The 25,114-nt window shown below is 38.0% G+C and overlaps 1 protein-coding gene across 6 annotated transcripts in view; it reads left to right on the top strand.

Annotated features, from left to right (window-relative positions):
- Positions 1-758: 758 nt before the first annotated feature.
- The window catches only part of EEF1AKMT2 (EEF1A lysine methyltransferase 2), a 28,986-nt gene continuing 4,630 nt past the window's right edge, over positions 759-25,114 (top strand). For 2 of the 6 annotated variants that reach the window (XR_006345452.1, XR_006345449.1), the window contains exons 1-6: positions 767-932; positions 2,411-2,476; positions 2,979-3,093; positions 12,622-12,729; positions 15,260-15,476; positions 19,356-19,545. Coding sequence is in view for 2 of the 6 variants with exons in the window: in XM_043926479.1 (XP_043782414.1) it covers positions 817-932; positions 2,411-2,476; positions 2,979-3,093; positions 12,622-12,729; positions 15,260-15,476; positions 19,356-19,450 (717 nt within the window). In the remaining 4 variants the exon portion in view is untranslated. Of the gene's footprint in view, positions 933-2,410; positions 2,477-2,978; positions 3,094-12,621; positions 12,730-15,259; positions 15,477-17,074; positions 17,489-19,355; positions 19,761-24,430; positions 24,633-25,114 lie in introns of those variants that run through there. The other 4 variants (XR_006345451.1, XR_006345450.1, XM_043926481.1 and 1 more) reach the window with 4 other exon arrangements.

Raw genomic sequence — 25,114 nt, 5'->3', positions numbered from 1 at the left:
ACCAGGAGGTGGCTGAATCTCAGATTCACTGGTTAGGAGCAGTCTTTCCCCAGTGAGGTGCTCCTGCGGAAGCTGAAGCACACAGAGGTTAGGGGTCTTGGAAAGGACCAGGTGCCTGTTTAGCAGCAGAGCAGAGACAGCATTTTGACTTCACTTAGAGCTTTCTTCTCACTCAGCTCTCCTGATATCCGTGGTTGGCCTACTTGGGCGGGAGGGAAAGGGTGGGGGTGGGGGACCCTAGGGCATTCATTTCACCTGGCATAAAGTTCACCAATGACGTCAAGTCAGAAGAGGCCAAAATGCTAATTTTCAAGGCAGGATGCCAGCCACAAATGGAATTAGCCTTGGGCAGGAATGCCAAATACTGCGATGGTCCGTCCCACCCATTTCTCAGATATGCCCACGACGTGGAGAGATGAGGTGATCTGTACGTGTGGGTTGTTGAACAGCGTCAGCTTAGTTATCTGGTGTGGCTTCCCCACCGCCGGGCTTTTTCCAAATTGCAATCGCTTGAATAGTCCCTCACAAACAGCCGTCCCCATATCTAACGTGCGCATAACGCCGGGCACCCAGAAGCAGTGGGTGAGTCTGACGCTGGCTGGAGCGAGGGGGGACCGAGGCGAGGCCTAGCCCCATGCACTCCTGGGCTAGGGTCCGAGGCAGCGTCAGGAGGAGCGCAAGACAGCCGACCCCGCGGGGGCCGGGAGCAGTAGAGAGGGCGGCCTCCCGCCTCCTAGAGGCGCCAGCCCGCCCGTCCGCTCTGCCCGCGCCGCATCTCTATGGCGGCCCCAACGGCCGTCCGGGGCGCGGAGCGCGATGAACGAGGGCGCGGACGACGGCGGCGGTGGCGGCGCGGAAGGCGCGGCGCGGTCCCTAGGGTGCGGCCGCGGAGGGGATGGCTTTGTCCCGTCTGCGCTGGGGACCCGAGAGCAGTGAGTGTGGCGCGGGGCAGGGGAGAATGAGCGTGGCTGTCTGGCCCGGGCCCGGGGAGCGGGGACGGAGACATGGGGCCCTGACGTGGGGGTGGGGGTGGGGGGGGTCCCCGGAAGATGGGGAGAGCCTGAGCGGGGCTTGATGGGTGGAAGCCCTAAGGGCCGCCTTGGGAGAGAATCAGGGGGACCTTAGGGATGGAGTCCGGAGGGCCACACTGTGAACAGACCTTTCAAAGACTTTGACGTCTAAGGGGCCCATGGGGATGCGGGGCGGGCCTTAAAGCTCCTGGGTAGGCTTTTTTAGGGGGTCTTAAGCTTTTGGGGGTAGGCTCGAGGAAAGGGTGGTGGTGGAGAAGACTCTTGAGAGTCCCTTGGACAGCAAGGAGATCCAACCAGTCCATCCTAAAGGAAATCAGTCCTGAATATTCATTGGAAGGAATGATGTTGAAGCTGAAACGCTAATACTTTGGCCACCTGTTGCTAATAACTGACTAACTGGAAAAGACCCTGATGCTGGGAAAGATTGAGGGTAGGAGGAGAAGAGGACGACAGAAGATGAGATGGCTGGATGGCATCACCGACTCAATGGACATGAGTTTGAGCCACCTCCGGGAATTGGTGATGGACAGGGACGCCTGGTGTGCTGCGGTTCATGGGGTCGCAAAGGGTTGGACACGACTGAGCGACTGAACTGAAGAAAGGGAAAGAGCGTGGGTCTGACAAGTAGGGCTGGTGGGCAAGGGTAGGAGGCTGGGCGACAACTGCCCGGCTAGGGACCTGAGAAGGTTCAGTGGAGGAGGGCAGGGATGTGGAAGCTGGGAAGGTTGGAATCGAGGATGGTCTAAGGAGGAAGCGAGGAGACAGTGGGCATCTTGGGGTAGGAGAAAGCGATCTGACCCAAGCTCAGTAATCATTTAGTGGGTTAGTAGATGGATGAATGAGTGACCCTGGGGAAAGGTAAGGATGAGAGGTAACTGGGAGGGACACCAGGGATTCTAGAGACAGGAAGTAGGAAGAGGCGGCCGTCTATGGGGGAGGAGTCCTTGAAAGGAGTAAGAGTAAGTTTTAAACTTAAAGCTAACTTTTAAGCGGAGCTTATCTTTGATGCATTCCATTGTGAGTAATCACCTCACTGGTAGAAAATTCTCGTATCTCTACACCTGAGACTGAAATGTACTGTAATGATACTGCCTGTACAGTTTTGGACTTGTGTTTGGGACTTACGGATCCTTGGACGGATACTCTTTTGTATTTTTTAAGCTAAATCACCGTTTTTAGTGTTAGGCATTGTTGTTAAGTGCTTTGCATGTATACATTTAAACAGGAGGATGTTAAGAGATTGAGCGATGTGCACATGTCAACACTAATAATGTTTTGAATTTCTGTCATAACTATCCCAGTAATGTATGAGAAATATACATTGAATTCATAATACAGTTTAATTCAATAGTTTGCATTGCATTTGATTATTTATATAGTTGGGATGCTGTCTATAAGAGAGAACTGCAAACTTTCCAAGAATACGGAGATACAGGAGAAATCTGGTGAGTCAGAAAAAGTACTGGGATTATGATCCAGAAGGTTATGTTGGTGTGTGCGTGTATCTTTTAAGTGCTTATCCCAGAGAAAGTAAAAATCTTGGGAACCTTGGACTGAGTCTGGCTTAAATGGGTAGATTTAAAGAATCACTCTCTTTTCTTTTTTAATGGCCTAGGTATAAATTTGATGACAGTCTTAGGAAATGACCCTGATTCTATAATTGTCTGTTTTCAATAACAATGCAGTTTTGAGCCAACAACATGTACAAATGTTAATGCTGATGTAGAGAAATGTTGATAAGTAACATATCGACCTTATCCATTCTGTTCTATTCTTGGGGGTGTTTTCTGCTTAATAATAGAGATGAAGATTAAGTTTACAGATAGTATTTCTTTCAAAAAAAACCTTAATTGAGCGTATTGAATAAGCTGTGTAGGTGGGATATAGCTGTAACCTTTGTTCTCTAGCCCTTGGTAGTTTGACTGACTGATTCTTTCTTTCTAATAGGTTTGGAGAAGAGAGTATGACTCGACTAATAAGGTGGATGCAGAAACATAAGATTCCATTGGATGCTTCAGTGCTTGATATTGGAACTGGAAATGGTGTTTTCCTGGTTGAACTTGTTGGTACTATTAATATTCATGTGTTAGAGCCAAATTTAACAATGAAATTAGGAAAAAAAATCTTGCAACTAGGGATACTAGCAGTCTAACTCTAAAGTAGTAAAGCTGTCATGCCACGTAGTCTGAGAGTCACATAGTATGAAACGAGACTGAGTGGGTTGTGAGAGAGCACTAAATGAGGATCCGGGGGATCCGAGTTCTAGTCTTGGTCCTTGCTATAGTCTCGACCTTGAACAAGCTCTTTTTTTCTTTTCTCAGCTTTAGTTCTTTCTTAAAGATTTTACCTAGGGGATCTCTATGGGTTTCTTCTAGCTCAAAACTATGAAAATCTGTATGTATTGCAATATAAAAGGAAGATGATATTTTGCACTTCCAGTAGAACATGTATCCCTCTTCTCAGGTGAGCACATGGTTTGAAGGGTGTTTTGCATATGGTTTGAAAAGAGCATTTTGTCCATGGAACTAAGTTTTGGTGCAGGGTCTGCTCCTAGCTAAACTGTCGCTGTTACATGCCTATAGTGCCAAGTGCTGTGGAGGAAGTGTAAGACAGGCTTCATCTTTGAGTTTTACTGTCTTAGTTTGTAAGGATATATACATAACAGTCAAACGTATTAAGTGACTACTACCTGCCAAGCCTTGTGCTCAGCACTGGAAACATGAAAATTTAGACCTTGGTGCTTGAGTTGTTCACAGTACAGTAGAGGATAGACTGACAGATATAAATAACTAATCCTATAGCTTGGTCTGTGCAATAATATATATGCTGAGTATAGGAAAGAGAGTGATTAAAGGGAGTGATTTGGGGAAGAGGGAAGAGAAAGGGTCTTAGAGGAGCTAATATCCAAGATTGGTGAAAATTGTGTGTTGAGTGTGAGTAGAGTGTAAAGAGGGAGAGAATTTCAAGAAGTGAAAACAGTATCTAAAGGCATGAAGGTTTGAAACAGCATAACATGTTCTGGCCCTCTAAATAATTTGGTAAATTAGATTATAAAGTGTATTGTGGGATAGACAGAACAGAGGATTAGATTAAAAGTAGGAACCATATCATATGCCATGCATAAGAGCTTGGATTTTGCTTTTAGGCTATGGGGAGCCATTCAAATGTTTGAAGCCATGAAATATGATTAGAAAAATTTGTAATAATTTTTTTGAAATGTTGGGGTGTCGCATATGTACATTAAAGTGTGCAAACCAAACGAGTATGACTCAGTGCATTATCACAGTGAATAGATCTATCACGCTAATCAAGATGTAGAATATTACAGACTCTAGAAACCCCCCTTGAATTCCCTACTAATCCTCTCAGAGTTATTCCTCCTCCTCTCTCAAGGTTATCACAGCATAGACTAATTTGCCTATTTTGGATATATAAATGCAAGTCTTCAGTGTGTTCTTTCCAGTGTCTTTCGCTCAGCAGTCTGTGAGAGTCACTCAACTTGTTGCTCATAGGAGTTCATTCATTTTTGTTGCTGTACATGATTATTTGTATGATTATATCACAGTTTTACTTATTCATTCTGTTGTTTACCTGTGGATTCTTTGGATTTTAGTAGCTTACATGTAGAGGCTAATGATTTATCCTTCGAGACTGATAATTTAACTATAGGTTCTTTTATAGACTGAAAGACTAACACACACACACATATATAATTGTGTAAACTTTAAATAATGGTAGTTTTAATCTTTCCTTTCCAATCTTTTGTAATTTTTCCCCCTTGTTACGCTGGTTGGGATCTTTGGGAGAATATAAAAAGTTAGTTGTGACAGAAGACATCCTTGTCTTTTTTTGCCCCTTTCAGAGAATACATTTGGTGTTTCATAAGTTAGTTTTGTAGATAACTCTGTTATCAGACCAAAGCTTCCTCCTATTTCTCCTTTGCTAAGTATGTGTGTGTTGTTATTGTTTAAATGTTTTTCCTGTATCTATTGAGATAATCATGTGAATTTTTTCCTTTATTCTGTTCAGTTTAAATGCATTTAGGGAATAAATCCAACTGATATATAATAGATCAGTTTGAGAAGGATTTACATCTTTATAATGTTGAGTCTCTGAATCCATGAACATTATGAATTCGTCCATTTATTTAGTTCTTAATTTTCTCTCAGTAGTATTTTGTTGTTTTTTCTGTATAAATCTTGTATATTTTTCCTTGATTGATTCCTAGATTTTTTGTTGTTGTAATTGCTATTGTTACACTTTTAAAATTTCATTTTCTAATAGTTTATTGCTCTTACGTATAAGTACAACAGATTTTTATATTGATCTTGTATCCAGTGATTCATACATTCATTCCAATAGTTGGTTTATAGATTCTTTTTTAAAATTTAAAAAAATTTAAACTTTTTATTTTATATTGGAGTAAAGTTTCAGGTGTATAGCAGAGTGATTCAGTTATGTCTGTACATGTATGTATTTTTCAAATTCTTTTCCCATTTAGGTTGTTACATAATATTGAGTAGAGTTTCCATAGGGATACAGTAGGTCCTATAGATTCTTTTGGATTTCCCATAAAGACTGTAATGTCATGTGTAAACAATAGTGGTATTTCTTCTGTTCCATTCTTAATATTTTATTTATTAAAATGCTGTGAATTCTTCAGGTCATCGTTGAATAGAAATCATGAAGGCAGATAGCCCTCTAACACTGCCTGTTGTAAGAGGAAAGCGTCTAATATTTCACTGTTAAATATGATGTTCAATTCAGTTCAGTCACTCAGGCATGTCTGACTCTTTGCGACCCCATGAACCATAGCACGCCAGGCCTCCCTGTCCATCACCAACTCATGGAGTTTACCCAAACTCATGTCCATTGAGTCAGTGATGCCATCCAACCATCTCATCCTCTGTTATCCCCTTCTCCTCCTGCCCTCAATCTTTTCCAGCATCAGGGTCTTTTCCAGTTAGTCAGTTATTAGCAACAGGTGGCCAAAGTATTAGCATTTCAGCTTCAACATCATTCCTTCCAATGAACACCCAGGTCTGATCTCCTTTAGGATGGACTGGTTGGATCTCCTGGCAGTCCAAGGGACTCTCAAGAGTCTTTTCCAACACCACAGTTCAAAAGCGTCAATTCTTCAGCACTCAGCTTTCTTTATAGTTCAACTCTCACATCCATACATGACCACTGGAAAAACTAAGCGTTGACTAGATGGACCTTTGTTGACAAAGTAATGTCTCTGCTTTTTAGTATGCTGTCTAGGTTGGTCATAACTTTACTTCCAAGGAGTAAGTGTCTTTTAATTTCATGGCTCCAATCACCAAATACAGTGATTTTGGAGCCCCCAAAAATAAAGTCTCTCACTGTTTCCCCATCTATTTGCCATGAAGTGATGGGGCCAGATGCCATGATATTAGTTTTCTGAATGTTGAGCTTTAAGCCAACTTTTTCACTCTCCTCTTTCACTTTCATCAAGAGGCTCTTTAGTTCCTCTTCACTTTGTGCCATAAGGGTGGTGTCATCTGCATATCTGAGGTTATTGATATTTCTCCCGGCTGTCTTGATTCCAGCTTGTGCTTCATCCAGCCCAGCATTTCTCATGAGGTACTCTGCATATAAGTTAAATAAGCAGGGTGACAATATACAGCCTTGACGTACTCCTTTTCCTATTTGGAACCAGTCTGTTGGTCCATGTCCAGTTCTAACTGTTGCTTCCTCACCTGCATACAGGTTTCTCAAGAGGCAGGTCAGGTGGTCTGGTATTCCCATCTCCTTCAGAATTTTCCACAGTTCATTGTGATCCACACAGTCAAAGGCTTTAGCGTAGTCAATAAAGCAGAAATAGATGTTTTTCTGGAATTCTCTTGCTTTTTTGATGATCCAGTGGATATTGGCAATTTGATCTCTGGTTCCTCTGCCTTTTCTAAAACCAGCTTAAACATTTGGCAGTTCACAGTTCACGTATTGCTGATGCCTGGCTTGGAGAATTTTGGGCATTACTTTACTAGTGTGTGAGATGAGTGCAATTGTGTGGCAGTTTGAGCATTCTTTGGGATTGGAATAAAAACTGACCTTTTCCAGTCCTGTGGCCGCTGCTGAGTTTTCCAAATTTGCTGACATATTGAGTACAGCACTTTCACAGCATCATCTCCAGGTGTTTGACTTCCTACTTTTGCATTCCAGTCCCCTATAATGAAAAGGACATCATTTTTGGGTGTTAGTTCTAGAAGGTCTTGTAGGTCTTCACAGAACCGTTCAACTTCAGCTTCTTCAGCGTTACTGGTTGGGGCATAGACTTGATTACCGGGATATTGAGTGGTTTGCTTTGGAAAGGGACAGAGATCATTCTGTCGTTTTTGAGATTGCATCCAAGTACTGCATTTTGGACTCTCTTGTTGACTATGATGGCTACTCCATTTCTTCTAAGGGATTTCTGTGCACAGTAGTAGATATCATGGCCATCTGAGTTAAATTCACCCATTCCAGTCCATCTTAGTTCACTGGTTTCTAGAATGTCAATGTTTACTCTTGCCATCTTCTGTTTGACCACTTCCAATTTGCCTTTAGGTCTGCCATTTTTATTATTTTTTTCTCTTTGTTACCTCTGTTTTTCATTCTTCCTTTCTGCTTCCCTGCTTATTTTGGTTAATTTGACCATTTTTTAGTATTCCATTTTAATTAGATATATCTATGTAAATGTGTCTGTATCGTTTCTTTAGTGGTTGCTCCAAGGATTTGACTATATCTCTGGCTTTTTTAGTGGTTGCTGTGGGTTGGGAAGATCCCCTGGGGAAGGAAAGGCAACCCGTGCCAGTATTCTTGCCTGAGAAATCCCATGGACAAAGAAGCCTGGCACGCTGCAGTCCATGAGATTGCAGAAGAGTCAGCCACGACTTAGTGACTGAACAACATTTAATGTGTTTGGAGCTTTTTTAGTACAGATTATAATATACATTATTTACACAATCTTCTTAGAATCAGTATTTTACTGTTTCAAGTGGAATGTGGAAAACCTTACAACATTTGAGTTTTTTAATCTTCCCTCCTTTATATTGTAGTTGTGTTAAATATTATCGTTATATATGTTGAAAATCCTGTTGGATAATACTGTAATTACCCTTTGTATTCTCCTTTCAAAGGAGAATAGTAGTTAGTAGTAGTTAAGTAAGTAAGGATACTTTTGCAGTTTTTTCTTCATTCCTGATCTTCTGAGTGTGTGTATTTGTTTGTTCTGGTATTAATATTGTTTACTTTCTGTCTAAAGAACTTCCTTCAGGGATGATTTTTAGAGTAGCTTTGCTGGCTAGAAACTTTCTTAATGTTCCTTCATCTGAAAATGTCTTCATTTCACATTTATTCCTGAGGGATGTTTTTGCTTAATATAGAATTCTGAATTAATTGTTCTTTCAGCATTTTAAAAATGTTGTGTCACTTCTTTCTGACCTCCATAGCTTGTTTTTTTGGCTGTGCCGGCTGTTCGTTGTGGCCCATGGGATCTTTGATCTTCCTTGTGGTGTGCAAGATCTTTAGTTGCGGTGTGTGGGATCTAGTTCCCTGACCAGGAAGATGAAACTCAGGCCTCCCGCATTGGGAGCATGTAGTGCTAGCCACTGGACCACCAGGGAGGTCCCCGAACCTCCATCGTTTTTTATGAAAAATCTGCAGTTGTCTGAATTGTTGTGTTCCTGTAAGTAATGCATCATTTTTCTAGATGCTTTCAAGATTTTTTCCATTTTCTTTTTTGTTTTTAGCAGTTTAATTATGATGTACCGTGGCTTAGATTTCTTTCTGCTTATCCTATTTGGAGTTCACTGATCTTTTTGAATCTAAGAACTTATGTCTTTTGTCAAATTTGGGATGTTTTCAGGCTCTATGTGTTAAAATCTTTTCCCCCCTCAATAACATTCTTTCCTTTTGAGAGTCTGTAACTATCAGTTAGGCCTCTGTATTTATTGTCCCACAGGTCCCTGAAGCGCTGTTCATTTCTTTCCAATTATTTTTCTCTCTGTGGATCAGATTTGATAACTAGCATAATGTGTCTTCAAGTTCATTGACTTTTCTTCTGTCATTTCCATTCTGCTGTTGAGTCCATATTTTGCAGTTGGTTGATAGTCTCCTAAGGCTCTTTTAAATTCTCTGTATATCGTTTGTTTATTTAACTTGGTGATTTATTTGTTGTAGAAGGTAGTTGATTAATCCCAATGATTTTCCATGGTGTGGACTTTCTAATTGCATCTTTTTTTTTTTTAATTAGAAAATGAATTTTTTAGATATAAGGCCAGAGGTTGAAGCCATAAACAAATATGCAACATCACTGTGGGGCAAGGGGGCTTCTTTACTGAAAAGACTTCTGCCACCACTAAGGCTCAGGGCTGGACCACAAGTTTCCCCGCTGCCCCCTCCAAGAAGAGCAGTGACGTTGGGAAGCGGGGTGAGGGTGAGGTTGCAGTGAAGAGAGAGGCAGGGTTCTGCTGAGGAGGTTAGGCTTGAGAAGGAAGCAGAGGATACTCAAATTGCTCAGAAGCAGCCGCAGCCAAGCCCCGTGTGGGGCCTCCTAGGACTTCAGCATCTCAGGGAGCACAGTTGCCGGACTCTCCTGGGCCCTGTTGCAGCCCCCACAGGTGCTGATACACTCCTTCTCATTCAGGAAGTTGTTCTGCTTCCTTCTGCGTCCGCCGTAAGTAAAGGTCTGGCAGAGCCCGGACACAGTGTTGTAGAAATACCTGGTGAACATGGCCCTGCAGGGACCGGTGTATGGAGGCTGCAGACAGAAGGCAGGGCGCAGGCTGTCCTTGTTGCTGTCGTCACCCTCTGGGGTGCCGGCCACCAGGGCGCCCAGGAGGACCGGAAGGGCTGCGGAGAGGCAGAGCAGGCTCATCTTCGTGGCCTTGCAGGATGGCTCCTCTTATTGCATCTTTGTAGTACCATTTAAACATATTTTTTTGTCCCCTCTGTTTTCTGTAGTTCAGAATAGATCCAGAATAAGACTCAGCAAACTATATAGTTTATGAGTCAAATCTAGGATTCCCCTGTTTTTATAACAGGGGATACAGCTATGTTCATTTATTTACATCTTGTCTATAGTTGTTTCTGTGCTGCAGTAGTAGAGCTGAGCAGGTGTGACGGACTGTGTGAGGGGCCAAGCCTGAAATATTTATGCTCTGTTCCTTTAAAGAGAAGGTTTGCTTACCTCTGATCCACAGATTTTTATCAAATTCAGTTTTTAAATAAATAAATGTAATAGGTGGTATGTAATGTTTGGTTTCCTGTATTTTTGTGGTGCTAATAATCATTGCTCATATTTGGTGCTCTTTGCAGTGATCACCCAGCTTTCTGATGGAGATATGTACGTGTGTGTGTGTGTGTGTGTGTGTGTATACACACATACATTTTTTTTGCTGGGTATGTTATTTTAGATTGGCATTTTCCTTTCACTGTTTTCTGGCTTCCATTCTTTGACTTATTGTTAGCTTATCAGTCTTATTGTTAGTCTTTAGAAGGTAATCTGTCATACTGTATCCCCCACCCCACTCCCTGAATGATTGTGAGATTTTTCTGTTTTATATATCAGATATATTATGCTATTTGTATATAATATAAATTATATATTGTGTCAGATATATATTATACTGTATTATCTTTGTTTTTATCATGCCTTGAGTTTACAGTGCTTCTTGAATCTGTGGTTTCAGATACTTTGTCAGAATTAAGAAATTCTCAGTCATATGTCATTTTCTCTTCTGCCCTATTTTTATTTCCTCCTTTTCTAAGACTCCCATCATATGTATTTAGATCTTAATACTCTGTGCCATATTGTATCTTTTTGTTCTTCCCTATTTTTAATTTTCCATCCTTCTGTCATTCTGTGCCTAACAGTGGTATTTTCTTCTGACCTTTCTTCCACTTCAGTATTTTTTGTGTTTTTTGTGTCCAGTCTGCCATCAAGCCCACCCTTGAATTTCTTAATTATTTCATTTTAAATTTCTCTTATTTGTATGGTTCTTTGTTATAGGTTTCAGTTCTGTTACAGTCCCCCAGATTGTCATTTATTTCAGTGTTTTAAGGATTTGTTTCATTCTTTTTTGTTTTTTGCTTTTGACTGTGGCATGCAGGATCTTAGTTCCCCTACCAGGGCTTCCCCCTGCAGTGGATGTGCAGAGTCTTAACCACTGTACTGATAGGGAAGTTGCATTAAGTATCTGTTTCTGATCATTCTTTTATTTGAATCTCCTTTGGGCCTTTTCCTAATATAAGTTTTTCCCTCTTAGTTTTTGGTCATTTATTATTTCCTTGAATGTCTGCTTATTTCTCACTGAGTGCCAGAAACTGAATGTGAAAAATGTTGGCAATAGTTTGAGAGTGAATGTTCTAGAAACTTAAAATGTCTGTGTATGATTCTTATAAAGTCTAAAGGAAGAGTAAACAAGCATGGAGAAGAAGGAACTGGTTAGAGTCAGTTGATGGAATCATCCTGCATTCTAGGTCTGATAGAGAAGGAAATGAGGGAAACTGGGAGAAAACGAAGCTGTTAAAGAATATGGATTGAGATCACTAAAAAAATAGGAGGTTGGCATCAAAGAAGGGATATTAGATTCTTTTTTTTTGATATTAGATCTTAAGACTGAAAATAAAAGTGATCAAAGAGAAAAAAAAGTGCTCTGTGGAAAATAATTGTTGGATTGAGTTTAGACTAGGAATCAGTCACGTAGGGTTGAAAAGTCTAGGTAAGTCTTAAATGACTGGTAAAGAGCAGGAAGAGAATTTCAGGCTACACTTTACTTTGCAACTTCTTTTCTTCTTCAGATTTCCTTTGAAATTGCCTTTAGCCTGAATGGTCTGACAATGTTCAGCATAGTTAGGGCTGAAGACCAGAGGCCATCATGCTTTTTCTGCCTTAGGCTTCTCACAACTCGCACCCTTACATGGGTTAATGTGGTTAGTAAACAGCTGGATTGCAGGTTCAGTTTCAAAACTCTTTAGTTCACTGAGCTTTCTTTAACTCTTTGGGGGTATTAATACCTGCCCGGTATACCACAGGTTTTTTGTAAAAGTCTACTGGAATGTGTGAACTATTTTAAAAATGAAAAATATTGTACAAATGGAAGGTGGTTAATAATCACAGGGTTGGTGGAGAATTACATGATTTATAACTGCACTCTAGGAAAAATTTTAAAAGCAAAGACTTATTACATATGCATTTAATTTATTCATGTAACTTAATTGTGTTAAGAAAAATTTATGATAGGTTTATGTGTGAATTGGAGCATATCAGCATTGGAAATTAATACTACCTTTTTCTGCTTTAGGACAGAAATATACATATATTCTCATTGTCTTTGAGAAAATGAGTTTCTTTTGAAAAATCAAATATGGTAAAAGCAAATAAATTGTCACATTATATGAAGTTAAACTTTTAGTTTCTATTTAGATTCTATAATAAAATTTAAACATGTTATACTATTAGAGGGCATATGTCATTTGATATATTAATAGAAGAAAACAGTCTGGGTCCTAACAGAATATTTTAACTCATAGGTAAAACAGTATTTAAAATTTTAGAAAACTAAAGTATAAAATTATCTGTCTCCAGGCAAAATTGGGTTTCTCTGATGTTACTGGAATTGATTACTCTCCGTCTGCAATACAGCTTTCTGGAAGTATTATAGAAAAAGAAGGTTTATCTAACATTAAGTTGAAGGTAACTATTATTTATATTGCTGTCATTGTTATTTTTATTTATAAAAAGTTATAAAGTTTAAATGTTTCTGATGTGTATTAATTTTCTGATATCCTTAAACTCATAAATTAAGGATCAATCATAAATAATCCAAAATGATAACTTTTTAAGTAACAGTATTAAAATTTTCAGTCTAGTCAGTTTGGGGAAGTTATTTTCTTCTCTTCCTCTTGTGTTCAAGTATGTTTATTTTGCCTTTCTGTCTCTCTTTTTTTTGCAAATACACACGAATAATAGCTAACTTTGGATCAACCAGATCAAAAATTTGTAAATGCATAAAGTGGTATAATGCCCCAAAGATTACTTATTTTGCCCTCTGATCTGTGAGGAGATGATGCCACTTGCATTTACATTTTTATCACAGGCTTCTTCTCTGAACTCTAGAATTATAGAAATGCTGCATATTCTATAGTTCCACTTAGATAGCTAATAGCCTATTAATTAGTCCAAAATGAAACTCTTGGTTTCTCCCTTAGCCTTTTCACTCATTCCGATCCCCATCCCATTCTTTCCTTTTTATTTAATAGCCAGGAATTCCCTGGGGGTCCAGTGGTTAGGACTTAGTACTCTCCTGGGTTCAGTCCCTGATTGGGAAACTAAGATCTCAAAAGCTGTGAGGTGCTGCTGAAAAAATAATCCTAGAACCAATTTTGTTGGTTTTATCTTTAGAATAGTTGAGAAAATGTGTCATTCCTTGATATTTCCACTGCTGCTTCCTAGATCCAAGCCACCATCAGCAACCTCTTACTTAGCCTTCCCGTTTCCACTCTTGCCACTCTGCTGTCCGTTACCACAGGGTATCCAGAGTTATTTTATATATATATATAATTAAATTTATTTTATTTTTAATTGAAGGATAATTGCTTTACAATATTGTGTTGGTTTCTGCCAGACATCAGCATGAATCAACACTAGGTATACATATGTTCCTTCTCTCTTGAGCCTCCCTCCCACCTCCCTCCCCATCCCACCACTCTAGGTTGTTACAGAGCCCCAGTTCTGAGTTATTTTTATTAAATGTAAATCAGCCTCCAAGCACTTCCCCATTGCATTTAGAATGGAATCTGAACCCCCACCCAGCCTTACAGAGCCCCTTGGTTTTTACCCCTTTATCACCAATACTCTAGGCACTCTGGCTGTCTTTCTGCTCCTGATATGTTTCAGCCTTTTTTTCCTCCAGTCTTTATTCCTGCTGCTCTCTGCCTAGAATGTTCTTGCCCCAGATGTTAGTTTATTTGGCTCATTCTCATCATTCTGATCTCTTCTCAAATATCACCTTCTTAAAGAGGTCTTGCCTGCTACTTTTTCAAAACATTTTTCTTCCTAATCACTCACTGTCTTTATTTTTTCTCTTCATAGCACTTTATCTGAAATAATTTGGTTAACTTATTTATTGTTTGTCTCGTCTTTTAGAGAATATGAGATATATTCTCATACAGAGATCTTTTGATTTGTTTGCAGTTATAGTCCCAGGGCCTGAAATGTTCCTGTATGTCATAGGTGTCTATGAACTATTTGTTGTATACATGAATAATTTTATACAGGCATTTAGGATAGAAACTTGTCCAGACTTGACTCTTACGAATGGTAGTCATTATTTTGCCTCAGGTGTAATGATGTGGGGTGGGAGTGGGAAACCTATGTTTGAGTGTATGAAAACATACAATACACATTTTAAAATCAAACAGTAACGAAGTTTTAGATAATACACCATTTATAATTATTTTGTTAAGTTTATGTGAATAATCACAAACTAACTGCTTAATTTTTCAAAGTAGCTTTTCAGAATTAATTTTGTTGGCAAATTATTTTGAATACTTTATGAAACTGAGGCAGATCACTATTCCAGATGCTTCTGAAGTATCAGTAAGTTATTGAAAATGAATGAGATGAATGATACATGACTTTCAAAATCTGAAATACGTGATATTTGAAAAGTTAGGTAATTGCAGTTTAAACAGTCCTTTAATTTCTTAAGCTTTGTACTATTTGTTGTAGTTGTTTTGTAAGCTGCTGAGTCAAGGCAATACATCTTTTGATTTACCATGTTTACTTCAGGTCAGACAACTAGTAATATCAGCTAAAAATCATCATATTTCCAGTGACCTATTTGAGTTTGAGATTTTTTTTGTCATTTTAAAAAATATGTCAAATATTCTGCTTTTCAACAAAATAACTTTTTCATAAACCAGGCTTGTGACCTCCATTATGTGCTGGTATTATTAGGCAGTACACCTGGCTTTGATTTGTTTCCAAATTTGTAGAGATTTGGAATGTCCAGGAAACACTGTCAGTCTTGCTTACTAATCTTAGCTTTAATGATATTGGAATGAAGCACATAAAAGCTGTAAAGTTGAAAATATGTTTATTATATGTAAAATGCCATTGTAATTAATTGCTCCTTTTATCTATCACTTTTTACAGATTGTTACTTAAATTCAGTAAAGATTGTGTGTGGATTGTTTCACATAGACATTGATTTTTAATATAGGTAGAAGACTTTTTGAACCCTTCTGCAAAGTTGTCTGGATATCATATTTGTATTGACAAAGGGACTTTTGATGCCATAAGCCTTAATCCTGACAATGCAGTTGAGAAGAGGAAGCAGTATGTGAAATCTCTCTCCAGAGTATTGAAAGTGAAAGGCTTTTTTCTAATAACCTCATGTAATTGGACCAAGGAAGAGCTGCTAGATGAATTCAGTGAAGGTAAATGGCTGTATATTGTTTAAATGTGTTCTTACCTCATGTTGAATGCACTCAAATAGGTTTTTTTCTTGGTGTTACATTGTTTTACTCTTCTGTTTGTGGGAGTTGCCTGCTTTTCTTCTTTGTTAATAACCATGGCAGTACTTCTAACTGTATATTCAAAGAACAAAGAAATAATATTGGTTGAGATCCAGAGTCCTTTGTAAAATTTTCCAAGAAAATCTGGCAGTTAAGTACTAAAATTTATGAGTCTGTAAAAATTCTTTATTTAAGCTGTATAATCTCTTATTTAGAGAATCAAAACAAAGAAAGCACATATATTGTGCTTCTGAATTCAGTGCACTGATATACCAGTAATTAGTAATAATAGTAATAATGCAGGTGGTATTAGTGTTTTTTAAAGTCTTATATGGTGAGAGTTTCAATTCTGTGGATGCTAGTGGTCATGTAGGTGTATAGGATTTTTCTTCTTGTTTTCAGTGTATATATTTTTTTTTTTGACATTGCATGGAAGCAAAACATAGGCATTTAGAAGAATTACTGCATATTAATTCTTGAGGAAATCTCTACTTTTTTGCAAGATTTTGGTGCCAAGATAGGAACGTTTCCCCCCCCCCCCCCATTAGCAAAGTATAATTAGTACTGTGTCTACTAAATGGGAATCTTGTGAGAATCTTTAATCCATACGCAAATACTTTGAGCTTTGGCAGACTGTTCCTTGCATGGTTGAAGGATTATTTCACCTGTCACTTACTCATGCAGTACACAGGCCTTTCTGGAAAGTACCTTGAGACTTTATAGCTAGATGGTTGCTTGTTTTTTCCTTACACTCCATTTCAGGTTAGTATTAAGGGTTTTTTTTTTTAAGGAATGGGAAGAATTTTCAGGATGGAGTATGAATAAGTGACATGGTTCTAAATTTGTGGTTAAATTTTGAACTTCAGTTGTCACAAGCTAACGGGAAATGGATTTATAACTATATTGCATGTGCTTCATCTCAGAGTTTGTTTTCTTTTTGGTAGCGAGGGAATAGGCAGTAGGAAGGAGAACCCTTAACACATGTCCCTCTGTGTGCATTCGACGGCTTTGGCAGGTTATCCAGTGTAAAACTCGAAGTGTTTGAGGCTTGAAATGTGAGCTTGAGACTTCATTACTGCTGCCTCTGGAAAACAAGAATGATGTGATTTATTGTCTTTTATTTCATGTCATTAATTTTATTATCTTCTATGTTAGATTTGTTTCCTTTAGAACTGTTGAGGCCCTGTACCAATACTCTTTTTTCCTGAAGCTTGACAGGTTTAATAAATGCTCAGCATTACACTGTGTAGGGCAAGTTACTTTCCTGGTTTTTAAATACAGGTGTTCTCTTTTACCCTTGAAACCACCAGACAAAAACATATTTGTCTGTCTCTGATAATGAGGAACAGACTTTAGCCTGGTAAAGAGTGCTTAAAAATCTGTCTCTGAGAACCACTAAGTAAATTCTTTAGCTTATGTTCGGTTTCAGAACTTAATGCAGAATTTAAATAAGCGAAATGCTGCCACAGGAAATGTTAAAGAAATAATTATATACACTGAAAACGTTTTTCTTCTATTAGAAAATGGTTTTGGAGTTAGACCCAGGACACTGCCATGCGTCACTGCCGATGGGCTTCTCACTGGGGTTTGAGATTGGCTTCCGTGGTCCCTTTTGCACAGAATAAAGCTTGTTTCACTAATTTTTTCAGGTTCTTTGCTTCTTTCCTAATTTGAAATGTAAATGTTCGTAAATCTGTTGAAATGAAATTTTCCTTTATAGCCCTATTATATAAATATTTGGTGGTGGTATTTGTTTTGGTTGAGATTGCGTAATCATTTGCCAGACACTAGGATATTTTAATTTGATGTCCAAGAAACTTGACTTTCTTACAACTAGGGAATTAAAACTCGGAAACCTATCTTACAACAAAAGTAACCCAGATTCATTATGAAAAACATTTGAAAATATCAGTAACCCCAACACATAAGTATATAGATTAAAACAATTGCAATTCATTCTCTCTGGTATTCAGCCACTTTTAACACTTTGATGTATTATCTACTGAAATATAACAGCTTAAATTCTGTAGTGTTAGTCCAGGGAGTTAAAAGATTAGTTTTAGAAAATTGACACAGACAGCTCCATTTTCTTTTTTTTTTTTTATTTTTTTAAATTTTTTTATTAGTTGGAGGCTAATTACTTCACATCCATTTTCTTTTGAAAATTTTTTTTTATGAAGTATTTGAAACAGTTACAAAATTTCAGAAAACAGATAGGGGCGTGTCCACATGTACCCACCACAGTGGCTCCATTTTTTAGCATTAAAATATATTATTTAAAAGGCCTGATCTTCTTTGGGAAAGTTTTCTTATGGTTAGTTTTTTTTTTTTATAGTTAGTTATTAGCATTTTAATATCTAGTTACTTATTAAGATTTGGTGACTTTTGGTTAAGAATATGAACTATGAAGAAAAGTATAAAAAACCAATTAATACAATAGTATATATCCTTTTAAACATTTTTTTCTGTTTACAGGAGTTATTTGAGCTTTAGCTCAGGCATGGAAACTTAGAAAATATAGGCATCTCCTTCCCCAAAAGAAAAAAAAAGTTCTCCCAAACTTCTAGTCCCATCGTGAGAGGAAACCATGGTAAACTGCCACCCACCCTTATTTGTCTTATTTTTTAAAAACAGAATAATAACACATTAAATTTCTGTTTTGTTTTATAGTTTAGGAGAACACCACATTATCTTATTTTGATCTTCACAAAATCACTGGGAGTTAGGTAAGGTAGTGATACCTATAAACTCCTTGTGTAGAAATTGAGGATTCTGGGTGAGGTAAATTGACCTTAACCTAATAACCTGCCATCTAGTAAGTGGTGGAGGTGGGACTTGAACCAGGATGTTTGAATCCACGTTAAGTGGGGGAAAAAAAAGAATCACCCTGCACTACTTTGGCAGTTACTACTTCCTTGTCTTCCCAAGTTGAGTTCAGTTTGGGTCTGGATCTTGGGTTCCAAACTGTTTTTTTTACTGTTGTAAAATACATATGACATAAAATTTACCATTTAGCCATCCTTAAGTTTACAGTTCTGTGGCCTTAAGTACATGGTCATTGTTGTGCACCCCTGTCACCCCCATCCATCTTCAGAACTTTGTCATTTTTTTTCATTATTTAACTTTTCTATATTAAAGTGCTTTTATATATCTGTCATGGATTAACTGAATTATATGTAGAAAGCACTCAAAACAGTACTGGATGCATGGTAAGACCTCAGCACGTGATGAGCTGCCTCCAGCTGGATGGTAAAGGAGGCTGGTGGGGGTGCAGGGTTTGCGTGTTTAATGCTAGCAGCGCGTGTGTGCTTAGTCACTCGGTCCTGTTAAAATCTTTGTGACCCCATGGGCTGTACCCACCAGGCTTCTCTGTCTGTGGGATTTCCCAGCCAAGAACACTGGAGCGGGTTGCCATTTCCTCCTTCAGGGGATCTTCCCAATCCAGGGATTGAACTCGCGTCTCCTGTATCTCCTGTATTGCAAGCAGATTCTTTACCTGCTGAGCCATTGAGGAAGCGCGATGCGTAGTTGAAGGGATGATGAAAAGGAAGTGGAGGAAATGAGGGATGGATGGAAAGCTTCTTTTCTCCAGTTTAATTTTGTCTGTTGCTTGTTGATTTCAGTGTTTTGGAGTGTATATACATATACACATAGAGTAGAATTGAAAATCATAAAGTGAAGTTTAGTCACAATTCAGTTTGGAATCATGTAGTTTATGAAAGGTTCAAATGCACTTTGTTAATACAAACATCCCTTCACTGTGGGAGTCAGTCCCTAATGAAAGTGTTTTAACTTTGGCAGGATTTGAACTTTTTGAAGAGCTGCCCACACCCAAGTTCAGCTTTGGAGGCCGATCTGGAAACAGTGTAGCAGCGTTGGTTTTCCAAAAAACATGAGACTTTTCACTGGACAGATTCAGTTAGTGTCTTTTTAAGAAGCTCTACATCAAAGTACATCTGACACAGAAAATGCAAGTGCAAGTAAATGTTTAGTAAGTACACGGGAGGCACATTTCGAGTAGAAATAATGGGTTGGTTAAAAAAAATCATGAGCATGTAAGTGGGTGGGTTTTAGAGATCAACCAAGAATAATTTTAAAATTTTCTTTTGTATTTGAGATGTAAATATTTCTCTTTCATATTAAAAAAGTAATTCCTGTAACTGCTGAACAGTTAAAACTTTAACGCAGTAAATTAATGTACAGAAAGCTTGCATCCTTGATTTTTGTGCCTTGGTAAAGGTGAATTGAATATAGCTATTTATGAAGATTTGATCAAGCTATTCCAGGGTCAGAATAATAAGCCAAATGATTTTCTTAATTTTTTATTAGACTATTATAAAATATAATAAGTGTGATATTTTGGGTTGAATGGTGGTTTTTTTTTTTTAAAAAAATGATTTAATATCAGAAAATGTCTCAGCCCTTACGTGTGTAATTAAAGTCAGATAAACGTATCAGTTGATCAAGAAATATTTACTGAACTTTTTTTTTTGGCTGAAGGTTTTCTGTACACTGTGGTGGACAAATAGTATGAGGAAAGACAACTAAGAGACACTGTTATATGCTGGCCCTGTGTTTAGTTGTATTATCTTACTGAGTCATTGAATTCCCTCAGTATCTTCTCCAGGCATGTATCACTTATTCCTGTTTCTACACATCAGACAGATAGTGCAGGATGGAGCCAGGGCTCCTTGCTGGGTCTGCCTCTAAAATCTTGTCTCTAGTAGTTTGCTTCCCAGGTCTAAGTCTCTGCCATTATGGCATTTACAGTTCATTAGGGGAACTAGGACTGGTACACCGAAAATTCTGTCAGAGAAGTTGGGCGGTTATTTTTAGTGGCTCTGCAGCTCCTCGTTAGCGACTGTTGGTTGGTGGACTGTGAAAATAGTGAGTCATCTGTCATTTATTTTCACTGTCTCCCTACTTGTCTTACAAGACTTGCCTAATCAAGAACTGAATTGTGTCATTCTTCTGTCAAAGGTGGTGTAAGTTTTATATATATACATCCTCAGGGCTCTGGGGACAAAGATGTTCTAGTTAGGCACTGATCAGCAAGAGAAACAGTTTATTTATGATCGTTTTTGAAAAAATAAGTTTTATTAATCCTCACTGCCATTTTGTCTTTGGGCTGATGTTTTAATGTTGGCATCATAATACAGGTTTTTAAAAAGTGATAGTAGTTTTTATGATTTGCAGCTTTTGGGTCCTGTTGGGTTATAAAACAAACAGAATTTTTGTTCAGCAAATGCTTTTCCAGTACTGAGCAAGTCTAGCATTACACCCTTTCTCTTTTCATTTTTGTCCGGAGGGAGACAGGGGGAAGAGAAGAGTAGTTTGGTTTAGATCAACATTAATCAATCATTAAGATAACTATCTGCCTTGCACAGGCTAACTGAAGACAATTTCCATAAACTTTCAACACAAATAACCCTTTTGGAAAAAGCTTTAATTTTTAACATGAAAATAAAATTTTATTATTAAAAATTAAATTTTAATTTTAAGAATATATGTGAAAATTAAAATAAAAAAATTTTAATTAGAAAAATTAAAATATATGTGATTTAAACATGTAAAATTAATTGTGTTGATGTTATAAACTAGACTCGGGATCTTAAACCATAGAAACAGTGTTATATAATTTACTGAGGTGATCTTGTCTTTGTTGTTTTCCACGTTACTATTTCTTGATTTTAAATACCGTATTAATATGTAGGTACTCTTTTAGAATTCTGAGTTGTTAAGTTTATGCTATTGTGAAGCATCAGTGGAGCAAAACAGGCTTTCTGTGAAAACCAGACTAAGACATTGAGTTTGATTCACTGATAGTTGGAGAGCGCCTTTGTTGAAAAGCTCCTTGAGTCACTATTGTTGGGGTATGTGTGTTCTGTTTGCAGAGATGTAGGATTTTTGGCAGGAGAATCATGTAACTGTTGATAAGGTTAGGAAAGGGGAGTTGTCATCTCTTCTTAGAAGTTTAATCCTGCTGGAAGCCAGCCTCTCGGAGATTGAAATCAGGACAAATGGAAGGTCCAAAGATGCTAACAATAAATTATTAATATTTTCAGATAATACCACACTTTCAAAAACCAGGCCAGTAAATGCCCCCAAGTTATTGAAACAAGTCATAAACACATTATTATCAAACTTAGTTTTGATATGTCATACGGATATGTGGGTAATTGCAAAGGAAATCATGCAGTTCTAAAAGGGAGCAGTAGGTTATGTAGTGAATGCTGTTTTATCTGGACAAGAAGTTGGAATTGTAATTTTATTTCATCAAAAGACACCCTTATTTTGAGAAAACTTGTTTGAAATGCAAACGAGATTTCTCTGTGGAGCCTGCACAGAATTGTTGCTTTTCATGATGATGTTATTGCTGCATAACAGTCCACTTCTGTGTGTAGGAAGTGTGTGTGCAAGTCCAAAGGGATTGGAGGCCTGAATGGGTGAGTTACACCAAGTAACAAAGGGAAAGTTTTCAGAACATTTTGTTTTAAGCCAGGTGCACAAGTTAGAGTTGCTTTTTGGGCCTAGCGTTTATGAATCTGAGAATCAAACCTGACACTACTCTTGGCAGCTAGACTAAAGCCATTTTAAAATAAGTACAAACTGTCCTTGAATGATTTTTTTCCCTTTATAGTGGCAGTGTGTTTGCCTTTTCTTCATCTGTGATATGTGTGCAATTTTCTGTTTATTTTGGGGGAAGGAGGGAGGTAAACATACATGAAAGACTTTTTTAGTCTTTATATGAATAGTGTATTTCAATTCATTTATTTTTAAATTTTCTTGATACTGTAACACATTACCTATATGTTGACTTTCATTCACATTCATCCAGAGTATAAATAGAAATCTTAATTTTAAAGAACCCAGATGAGTAATTAGGTTTTATGTGGCTTTGAGATAATTTTTCTTAAACTGATATGCAAAGAAATAGAGTATCCCAGCCAATGTGAATAGACTTTGATTTATGTTCTCTTAAGTAATTTTATTTATTTATTTGTGTGTGTGTGTCTGGACGCCTACAATGAAAAGGTGTATGAATGTGAAAAATTAGCTGCTCTCTGGATCAGCATTCTACCCCTGTGGGGACTTGGGTTTGAGTCCCTGTTAGCGCTGTGAGCTAGATAGAAGGCATGTGCCCCAGAGACAGCCTTCTGCGCTGAGAGCAAGAGACCAAGGGACCAAGTGTCTTGTGTTCCACCGTAGTAACCTTCTTAGCTCATTGTGTGTGTGTGTGGAGGGGAGGGGTGCCGAGGGGGTGTCGCTGGGGTCTGAAAGGAGTCTTGTCTAGTCCACTTCACAGGAAGGAGGCTGCCTGGGACCTGGAGTCTGATTGTGGGAGGTGAGGAGCATGGTAGGTTGAAGGACAATTGAATCATGGGGAAAAAATTGGAAAGTCCTGTCATTTCTCTTGGCTAGGCAGAAAACAGAGATGTCCTTAAAGAAGGGGGGAGCACATGAGCATGTTTTATTAACAGTTAATAGAAGAAAATTAATGCTAATTTATTCTTCATACATACCATGCAATTTGTTAGAAAAGTAAAAGAATAGTTTGAAATTCTTTGGTCAATTGATAGATTCCTATGTTAGGGGCATAGAAATGAAACTCAACATTAAGCAGACAAATACCCAAGCCCACAGGCTACATAAATGCTGAATAAAACGAGCTCTACAATGGAACTCTGAAAAGCGAGGGGTAAGAAGCCTAATGAATGATTGAATATGACCTTAGCAAAATCCCTGGAGTGTTGTTGAAAGATCATTCATTTCCAGCTTAGATGTCAAGATGGGCTCCAGTAACCAGAAAAAAAAAGAGAGCTTGAGTCGGTACTTACTGAGTTTTAAAAATCTTTACAACACAGTGCATTAGACTAATCATTAAAAGGACTTCTCTAACTGCATTTTAAGCTGTCACTGTATGGACCTGTGGTTTAGGCCCAGGGAAACCAAATTAAAAAGACAGGAATAATTCTCAAGACTTGAATGTATCTCTGTCCTGCTTTTATGGAGTAGAACTTCAAAAACTGGGGCATAGAGGCGGGCAGAATGTACTTTTGTCATGCTGATACCATTGTAAGAAAGACTTTCGACCAAGAGATCAATTGTGCCTTAAAGTATTTGCCAGTTACTTGCCTAGTTTATTGGAGGACGATATAAAAAAACGAACTTACTTTTTTCATTTTTTTGTTTACTTTTTTCGTTTTTAAGTTATCCTTCCCAAAGAAGTGATAAATTCTTATATTTATATTTTTAAATATGTATTTTAAATATATTTATATTTTAAATATGTATTTTACTGTATCAGGAAATGGTATGTTATCGAGTGAGCTTCATTGTGCATGCTATCCAGAAGCTTTTTAAGAAAAGTGAATCTGACAATATATTTGTTTTCCCAAATACCTAAAAATTTTCACATGAGCCAGCAATTAGCATACTCTGGATATTATCTGAGGAGCTTAGAAGTATGAAATACTCTGGTTGAATAAGAGGGCCAGGAAGTGTATTCATCATTCCTCATTAACAGAGATGAAGCAGGGTATCATGATGTGATTGTAGCGGAATGGAAGCGCTGTTGGGGTGGCTGGTGGCTCCCCTGCTCTTTCACTCTTTGCTGCTTCAGAGTCGAGGGAACAGTCAGGACGAAGAGGCTAAATGTAGAAGAGAGTGGGTGCTGCAAGTTCACATTTTTCTCCTAACCCCTCCTCTAATATGAAAATGTCAGTCCTTTGTTCCCATCTAATTTTAGTACATCCTGGCTAAAAAAAATGTTAGGATGATTTCCAACCATGGAACTTGGAGGGGCGGGGTGGGAGAGGGGCAGAGTGGAGGAAAGAGCCGTTTACATTCCACATCCTTCTGCCGTTCTGTGACAGCATCTTGCCCCTACTCTGTGGATTTTCATGATGAAATAAATTTACATCCACTGGAGCAGCACTAATTGGGTTTTCCTTCCATGTCCTCAACAAGAAGTCTCACTGGAGTCTGAATGGGGAAAATCCTAATATGGTATTTAATACAACATACCGGGCTGAATTAAAGAGCTTTTTGCAAATTTTGGGAGACAGGCCTGAAATTGTGAGTGAAAACTACATGTTGTGTGATTTATAAATAGAACCTTCGTGATTCAGTGAAACTGCTTGTATGCTGTTTTTCGAATGGGAATAATATTTGTTGATTTTTGAGAATCAGTCATAAGCAAGTCAGAGTTTATTCCCTCTGGATTATATTCCACAGTGGATTCCATATATTGAAACTCACGTTGGAATAAGCCTGACCTTTCCAAAAGTTTGCTCATTTATTGAGCTAAGGTTTCCTTGTGAAATCTTTGTATGATAAGGACACCACCTAGCCAGAATTGAGAGATCATTTTGTTAAGTCCATTTGATTAATGACTTAATTTGCAAAAAATGCAGTAATCACATTGTTCTTTGAACTTGAAATTTGTTTTTGTTTTCATTTTACAATACCATATAATTTGTCTTTAAAATCTATTAACTAGTAGAATAAATATCAGAAATGATTTTTTTTAATACTAAATTTTGGGGGGAAAAATGACT

This window comes from Cervus elaphus, chromosome 15 (genome assembly GCF_910594005.1).
Source record: "Cervus elaphus chromosome 15, mCerEla1.1, whole genome shotgun sequence".
NCBI classification, from domain to species: Eukaryota; Metazoa; Chordata; class Mammalia; order Artiodactyla; family Cervidae; genus Cervus; species Cervus elaphus.
Note: the sequence above shows the minus strand (reverse complement) of the source record. Positions and strands in the feature narration are given on the sequence as shown.